Source organism: Lepidothrix coronata, unplaced genomic scaffold (assembly GCF_001604755.1).
Source record: "Lepidothrix coronata isolate B3197 unplaced genomic scaffold, Lepidothrix_coronata-1.0 Scaffold364, whole genome shotgun sequence".
In the NCBI taxonomy this organism is placed as follows: domain Eukaryota; kingdom Metazoa; phylum Chordata; class Aves; order Passeriformes; family Pipridae; genus Lepidothrix; species Lepidothrix coronata.
This window is the reverse complement of record NW_016690544.1, coordinates 172861-181826: the sequence shown is the minus strand read 5'-3', so window position 1 is coordinate 181826 and position 8966 is coordinate 172861. Positions and strand designations below refer to the sequence as shown.

Sequence of the window (8966 nt, the reverse complement as noted above, 5' to 3'; positions counted from 1 at the left end):
GGGAAGCCATTCCCTCCATCCCTTGTCCAAGGTCCCTCTCCAAGCAGGGAAAGGAAGAGCCTGGAATTCACCCCCAACTATCTTGCTGCAGGTCTGATCTACTCCTGACACGAACAGTGAACGTGGCCCAAGATTTCCACGATGTGGGAATGTCCTTCCAACACCCAGGAAGGGACAAATCATGGGGTTTTTCCTCAGGGTGTTGAGTGAAAGGGGGCATTAAAACAACAGCTGAACCTTCTCTGCAACCAGACAGAAGGACCCTGGACCAAGGTTTTCAAAGCTCCAACTTAGAGATAAGACCACAGGTGCCACTGGGAGGTAAAATGGGACAGAAGGAGGTGTCAGGGTGGTGAAGTCCATTCACAGACACACATATTTCTATCTCTGCATTCACCAAGCCATTCCAGATGCTTCTGGCACCAAAACTGCCCTGATAATTCAATCTAAAATCAAATACAAACCTATATTTAGTCAACCTAAATCCCTTTATTGTCAGAAATGATTTCAGGCTCAGATTAACCATAACAACTTTTATTTTTGACTTGGGTACTGGCTAGGTTTTAAAGATTTAAGCTTATTTATAATTTTAAGCTCACTTTTTTATGTTTCATTAATCACCCAAGACCCAGAGCTGCAATGCTAATTAAAGGCAATTTCAGGAACTACAAAGGGAGGAAGAACTTTCAGAGCAAAGTGCTGATTATCCCAAAAAATGCCTGGCCCCCACGGCAGAAGATTTCCAGCCACTGCTGCCCACACCAGCTAAGAGGGCTCATGTGCTTCTGGGAAACTGTTATCCATTTTCCCCCCTGAGCTAAAATCCAGTGACAGCACTGGAATTCCTGAGCAGGTGAGACAAATGGTTCCTTAAAATCCTCAAATTCCAGATTCTTCCTGGCTGGCTGAATTTCTCTCCCAAAGTACAGGTGGTCCCACAGTCCAGGATTAAAGGATTTTATTACCCATGGGGGATTTCATGGGCCTGGCTCGAGCTCCACCATCTTCCACTGCTGGTGCAATGTTTTTTATGGAATAACAAGGTGAGAGAAGAGCCCAGAGCTTTTAAAATGACACGGCTTGCAAAAAAATGCTGGAATTGCCATTCCCCAGGCCAGGCAGACTGGCACTGGCTCCATTTAGCACCAGGGGAAGGGTTTTTGTTTGACTTTATGGTCCTGTCAGGCTCTTCCTTTGGGCCCTCCCCTCAAAGGTCAAACAGAGCAAAGAACTACTTGTGATACTGGAATTAGACAGAGAAATTAAGGACAAAGTTCTTTACAAAGCCTATAATGAAGCATTCCAGTGGAATTCCATACCACGATCACCTGCTGGACAAGAACCTGACAGGACTCATTTTCCACAGGAGATAACTGCCCAAAAAGCTGCTCCCATAAACCCAGGAATGCAGCAGTGGATGTGTGTGATCCATGCTCATGCACCCTGCTTTAACCTGAATTCCATACCTCACCACATGTTCTGAAGTGGAAACTGAAGTCTCAGGTTGTTTAAAGCCTCTGATTCGGGATTTGTTATGTAAAGGACACAGGAATCTGAGTAATTCCTCCAAGGTTTTTTTTGGAATGCAGCCCCTAATTTCGGATGCTCAATTTGAAACATCTTAGGCTTGATTTCTCCAACCTAATAACTATGAAAGATTTCAATTACAGCTACTCAGAGCTTAATGTGTTCAGCCAAGGGCTCAAAACAGGCAGTCAGTACACAGACAGAAATACCTGAAAATAACCTGAATTTCTTAAGGTCCCTAAGACACAGGAATTAATTTGTTTTCACGGTGACAGAGTATTCTTGTCACAGGCTGTGGGGATCACGGGGCTTCAACACACTGCTGACAACACAGGAGTGAATTTAGTGGGAACCAAGCAACTATCCTGGGCTGGATTCCCAGAGGAGCAGCTTTGGCTGAATCCTCCAACCCCAAACCTAAAGAATTTGATATCACAGCTGAGATCTTATAAAATGAATTATACAAGTTACACAAGGCTTGGCTCAGACATTTTTTGTCTTTGTAACTGCATCTAAAATCTACTTCACAGGCCCAAACCCTTCAAAAATAGTAACAGTAGTAATAATAATAATAATAACAACATTTTCACATTCCCAGCAGTGACTTCAGCTCGGGGACTACAAGAATTTACTGGTTGAGTTATGGAATTTAAAAATGGTATATTTTCCTTGGTTTTACCTGCATTGGAAATTTTTCCATTGTCAGCTGTTCCTGCATTCCCTGGAGCCACAAACACATGTTTTACATGTGGGGACTGGGCCAACTTCCAGGCCAGGGCGTGTTCTCTGCCCCCACCGCCGATGACCAGCACCTGCTCAGCCATGGATCTGCAGGAGAGCAGGACACAGGGAAAAGAGCCAGAGTTAGCTGGGGAGGGGAGCAAAGGGAGAGCTTCCCAGCCCAGGAAGTGCTGCAGAACTTCAGCAGATGAGACACACACGGAATATCAGAGACTGAACCACCCAGAGCACAGCAGGAACCCCTGAGGAAACCCATCCTGGGCTTTAGTGACAGTGGAAACTGCTCCTGGTTATACAGAAGGCTGGGATAAAGGAAGAACCTTGGTGAATGACCAGACTGGGATTTGCAGCTTAGAGAATACCAGACTGGTTTGGGTTGGGAGAGACCTTAAAGTCCACCCAGTGCCACCCCTGACATGGGCAGGGACACCTTCCACCAGCCCAGGTTGCTCCAAGCCCCGTCCAACCTGGCCTTGGACACTTCCAGGGATCCAGGGGCAGCCACAGCTTCTCTGGGCAACCTGGGCCAGGGCCTCCCCCCCCTCCCAGCCAGGAATTCCTTCCCAATATCCCATCTAATCCTACTTTCTGTCAGTTTGATGCCATTCCCTCTTGTCCTGTCCCTCCATCCCTTGTCCCCAGTCCCTCTCCAGCTCTCCTGGAGCCCCTTTAGGCCCTGCAAGGGGCTCTCAGCTCTCCCTGGAGCCTTCTCTTCTCCAGGTGAACCCCCCCAGCTCTCCCAGCCTGGCTCCAGAGCAGAGGCTGTAGGAGCCATTCCCAGGAGGAGGAACAGAGCCCAGAGCAGAGGTTTGGACAGTAGGAACACGCCGTGCCCCTGATGTAATCCCAGCGTGTCACACACCCCCAGACCCTCCCCTCACACAGGGCACCGACCTGCCCTCCTGGCCAGGGCTCCAAGGTGAGCTCAGACACAGGAGAGCAGGACACACAAAATGCACCTCAGAAAAGGCAAAAAAAACCCCAACAAACCCCAACACATTTCTAAGGGAAAAGCAGAAATGATCAAAAGCAGATTTTCAGATAAGACAGGGACGTCACATCAGCTGCTACAGCTTGACTTGGATAAAGCTGCTCTGACAAGGCAAAATATCTGGATTAGGGAAAATACCCAGGCAGAATAAAGCCAAAATAAACATGAAGAGAAGGATAAAATACAGAACATTAACACTGAGTCCTTCACTATCATATAATATCACTATAATATCATATCACTACCATATCATGTATCACATATCACTATCATACCAGAGATAAAATTCAACAGTAGTTTCATGCTGGGGGAGACCAACAGGTTTCTAATCAAGAGTTGGACAAAATATACACATTGCAGCATTGAGAAATGTTTTAGCTACAGAACTCCAGGATGACTGGCAATTAAAAAAAAACACCCTGGGCTAAAAATGATCAGTTATGGTGTAGATATTTGGGATATTATCCTTAACCTCTTTTATATTACAAATCAAGAAAAAATTGAATATAAAAGAATAAGGGATACAGCAAAGGGATGAATTAAAGACAGTAATGGGAATATTAAAGAACATTTATAAGCTGTCTCCTCCACTGAAGTTAAACTAAACATGTTCCCAGTGGAGTCCAGAGACAGCTGCCATTACATAGTAATATTTATGGCAAATTTTTATCAATAATAAGTTGAATTATACACAACATAATTACGTGGGAAAAAAAATTAGAACTTTTAACCCTTAAACTTTTAAATTAAACAAAAAAAAAAATTGAAATTTAAAACTTTCAAAGTGAGTGACTGGAAGGCAGGGCCAGCCCAGACTTACTGTGTGCTCCGTGCAGGCTGAGCAGAGCAGGACCCGGGAGCTCAAAGGGAACAGGGAGCAGCAGCCCCTGGTTAAAATGTGCTGCCCTGGCCCAACATTCCCGCCCCACTGCTCCCACTCCAGCAGCCAATGGCCAGGGAACTGCAGCCACTCCAGCTGGGAGCAGGGGACAGAAACCTGCCTACAATGGGTGGAGGAGCGAGAAGCAAAAGCTTTGCAGAGCAGAAGCTGCACATCCTGCTGCCTCGAAACAAAATAAATTCTGTCCCATCCCAGCTACTTTTCTGCAGTTAAAACTATTCACCAACCAGTTTGTGAACAGTCTCTTTTTATCTGAAAACGAGGCTCTGCGTTGTTGCTGTAAATAAAAATGACCAGTGAACATGAACAGCATGAGAGAATAAGGTGTATGATGCAAATTATCACGGAATGGTTTGGGTTGGGAGGGACCTCAAAGCCCCTCCAGTGCCACCCCCTGCCATGGGCAGGGGGACCTTCCACCAGCCCAGCTTGCTCCAAGCCCCATCCAACCTGGAATTGGACACTTCCAGGCATGGAGCAGCCACAGCTTCTGTGGGCAACCTGCCCTGCAGTGACACATTCTAATACCACTGTCAGCTGAAAACACACTAATAACATACAAAGTTTGATATGAGAGCAAGGAGATAGAACAAGCCAGGCCTCCTATGCCCAAATAATATTAATCATTTCAGAATAAAATGTGAGTGAGAAGTAAGTTTCAGACGTTTGTTTTGAGGCTCCATGTTATTGGTGCATCCCACTATGGTATCCAAGTTTTATTTAGGAATGTGGCTTGAGAAGAACTTCTGCTGGCAATCCCAGCTTGGGAGGCTCGGATTCAGCAGTGGCAGCTTCTTTTCCACACTGAGACAGAAGGATGCCGTGGAGGCCCCTCTGCTGCCCAGCAGGGTCTGGCTTTAAAAGTGAAAATTCCAAGAGGCAACATTTCTTTTTATTTCTGTCCCTAATCCAGGAGTCAAAAATTCGTTATCAAGAGACCTAAAGCCCAGGTAGAAAGAGAAGGCAGATATTTACTACCGTGAGGACTATCACACACCCAGGATTTTTGGGAGCAATTCCTTAAAGGTTCCAAACCATGGAGTGCAATTACCTTTGGCAGCCATGGTCTGCTTTGGTAAAGGAGGAAGGAATGTTTGTTTAAAAGGTGTCCCAAAATAAAGAGCAGGGACATTTCAGGAAAGGGGCTGTTAGTAGGTCCGTCTATGAAGGGAGAACAGGGAAGAAGAAACTAATCACTCCAAGGATCCAAGAGGGGAGGAGGCAAGGACAGAGCGAAGACAAGGTGATTCCCAGAGCTTATCCCAGAGGTTGCCAGGAGAAAGTCTGCAGGGAGGAGCAGCAGCCCAGAGACCTTTATCCTCCAGGGCAGGCGGAGTCACCGACAATCCAGGTAACTCTTCCACTCCAGCAGGGCCTGTGGGGCAGAGAAAATCCAGTGAGGAAGGAAATCCCAACAGTCCTGAGGGCTTTTTACCAGCCTGACTCCTCCAGGAGCCACGGAGAGGTCTCAAACACAGGGAGCACTGGGATGAGGCCACTCAGGAGCTGCCCCTTCCCTGTGAACAGCAGGGACAGGAGCCACTGACATTCCCAAAGTGGCCTGTGCCCAAGGCTGTTACACCCAGCTCCCTGGCTGCACTTATGGAGAGAACTCTGGAAGGAAACACAAACTCCTGAAGCACTTATTCCCAAGGGGCAGCTTCACAAGTGTGCTGCAAGTTACCTAATTAGTTTATCTCGACTGGGTGGAGTATTTTAATAAGGCAGTGCCTTATCACCTCACCCTAATTACAGCAGGGAAAGGTGCAATTAGATCTCTGCACTCCAGCACAAACACAAAGGGTCCCACTGGTGGCACCTCGCTGCTTCAGACAGTGATTTATTTTTTTTAATTAAGCTCCAGTGCTGTTGGTTTTCTCTGTGCTCCTTGATATCCTCACTTCCCAACACTGGGAATCAGGAAACCTGATGCAGCATTCAAGCTTCTTCAGACCAAGGACACGGTTCTTGCCCAGTGTCTTAATTCAAGGCCAGGCTGGAAGGGCTCTGGGTAACTGGTCTAGTGGAAGGTGTCCCTGCCCATGGAACGGGATGAGCTTTGAGGTCCCTTCCAGCCCAAACCCATCTGGGATTCTATGAATTCCACCCTTCTTAGAGCACAGGGTGAAAAATGGCCCAGCAGTGAGAGCAGTGACCTGAACACAGGACCCAAGCCCAGTGTCACCGTGAAGGTTCAAACCCATGACCCCCAGCCCCTGGAGAGGAGCTCTTATCACCTGGCTTGGGACTAAAGGATGAGGTTCACTCCTCCCCTTGGAGTCAGGCAGGGAAAGAAAATAAATGAATTCTCACAGGGGACAGGAAAAGCCCCAATCTGGGAAGGCTGAGCAATTCCCACCCCATCCTGTGCTGTGTTTCTACTCCCAAGAAGCCAGAGCTGTTTATGTGGGGTTTTTTCACAGACCTCTCATGGGCTAAAAGAAATCAAAGGAGGGACTGGAGAAGAACCAGAACTTCTTCCTCCCAACTTCCACTCCCTCCCAGGATCCTGCCATGCTTTCCTTGGGTCCCAAGCTCGCCCACAGCCGGGTCGTGTGGTCCCAAACCCCATGGGCTGCTCCCAGACCTCCTGCTCTCTGAATTAATGCAAGGGCCGAGTCACTCCTTCGGAGCCCCCTGCACATTCCCAGCACCCCCAGAGCTGGGCACACACGGGGGGAGCTCCTCAGGGAATCTGTGCCAGGGGCTGGAGCCCGTTCAGGCTCGGGACTGCACAAGGTTCAGCCGCTGCGGTTTCACAAGTGGCTCGTGCTGCCCTTGGCTGGAGCAGCTTCCCATTGGTGCCACCAACTTCTCCACCTCCAGGCTCTCCCTCCCTCTCCCTCCTGCGTGTGCCAGGGGTCACTTGGATCAGCAATGTAATGCTGGAAAGCTGACACCACAACAGCAGCCAACCCAGCAAAGTAAATATATACGTATGGATATATAAAGGGAATCCTTCTGTTCCACCCTGGTGAGCTGAACTGACTCCCTGAGGGATGGAGGATCCCAGGCAGGACAAGGGAAGCAGGAGCAGAGGGCAGCCAGGGAGGGGGAGAAGAGCAAAGCCAGCTGTGCCCTGCTCCCTGGGATCAGCGGGATTCACGGAGTGAATTCATGGAGCACAACACATCCTGTGGCCAGGACTGCTGCAGGTTTACCTTCTCATTCCCAACTCCCACCCCAGCCTGTTCCCGATCACAGGGGGAAATCCGGGAATCAGGGACCGGGGAGGGTCAGAGCTCCACATCTCTCCATGGTTTTCTCCCTCACGGCTCAGTTTCCAGAGGGAACTCCCTGTGCCAAGTGTGCGGGGACAACAACAGCCACGGCAACTACACCTGCAACACGGCCACAGTCCCACGGGGAGCTGCAAGGTTAGGCCAAGGCAGGACTCGGCTCATCCTGAAGGAAAACACGGCCTTTCAGAACTCCAGTGCCGTGAGGAGATGCTGAAGCAACTCAGAGGCCTCCAGAACCTGGTGGCAATTCTGATTCTAATTAGAGCTTTGGGTTTAAATCAGCTCCTTTTGCTCATGTGTTCTATTTAGGACAAACTCCTGGCCCTTGGCTGGCCACACAGAACCATGGAATCGGTTTGGGTTGGAAAGGACCTTAAAGATCATCTCATTCCAGGTGTGATCCTCCAAACAGCTGGACTGGGCATTTTCAGAGGCAAAGCATTCCCTCAAGTTTTGCTGCTAAAAATAAATAGGATCATAAAGTTTTACAACCACCCCCAAAGTACTAAATCTGACACTTCAAAGGACGTAGGATGCTGGAAGTGCTCAGTGTTTTCCACCACAGCGAGGGGGAGAAATGCCCTTGAAATGCCCTTTCTGAGTTACCGTTTCAGTTACACACACAGAACAGTGAAGTAAGTATTAATTCTGCTCATTAATCCCAATTATCTACTGCATAAATTAAAAATTTAACAAAAGAGAGGGCCAATGTTCAAGTTGGTAAAGCCCCCAACTTTGCAAACAGCAGAAGAAGAGCCCAACTGAGTCAAAGTCCAAAAGGAGGGGTTCGAAGTTTAGTATTTACTTGAAGCAAATATTTCACCACTTTTTCAAAGCCAAACAGAGCAGAGAGGGAATAAAAAGCCACATCCATTTTAAATACTTAAAAGTGCAGTAGAACTAAAAATGCTGCATGTTGAACTCCCAATAGTAATCCTGAGGAGACACAGAGTTTGTATACATATATATATATACATTTGTATGAATAAGGTGTTAGGGACCACATCTCCACATGCCCCTCCACTATCATGGGTGGAGACACACATAGTTTGTGTATATAGACTTATGTATACAAATTTATGTACATAAATATATAGATATGTGTGTGCATGTGTATTAAATATATGTGTGTATATATACACATATAATGGCACATAAAGGCATACAATAGCTTATTCACATATACATATATATAAATACATACATATTCATATATATTCATATATACGTGTTCATACGTATGAAGTGTGTGTATACACACACACACACACACATATATATATAAGAATAAGTTGTTATGGATCACATCTCAACATGCCCCTCCACTGCCATCAGCGCAGACACATGCTCTGTGTATATATAACATATACATATACACATATAACGGATATATATTCACATACAACATCATGTATATGCATACAATGGCTTATTCATGTATATATGTATACATATATGGATTGATAAGGCGTTAGGAAAGCGTGTCCATACACCCCTCCACTGCCATTAATGCAGACCCACGTATGTATACACACATACAACAGCTATATATATGTGTGTACAC

General features: G+C 46.9%; 1 protein-coding gene across 1 annotated transcript in view; it reads right to left on the bottom strand.

Moving 5' to 3' along the window:
- Positions 1-2693, bottom strand: part of GART (phosphoribosylglycinamide formyltransferase, phosphoribosylglycinamide synthetase, phosphoribosylaminoimidazole synthetase) — a 27230-nt gene extending 24537 nt beyond the window's left edge. The window contains exons 1-2 of the mRNA XM_017838846.1: positions 2469-2693; positions 2207-2355 (exon numbers count right to left, since the gene is read on the bottom strand). Coding sequence (XP_017694335.1) covers positions 2207-2355; positions 2469-2524 — 205 coding nt within the window. The 5' untranslated portion in view covers positions 2525-2693. The remainder of the gene's footprint in view (positions 1-2206; positions 2356-2468) is intronic.
- Positions 2694-8966: the final 6273 nt, after the last annotated feature.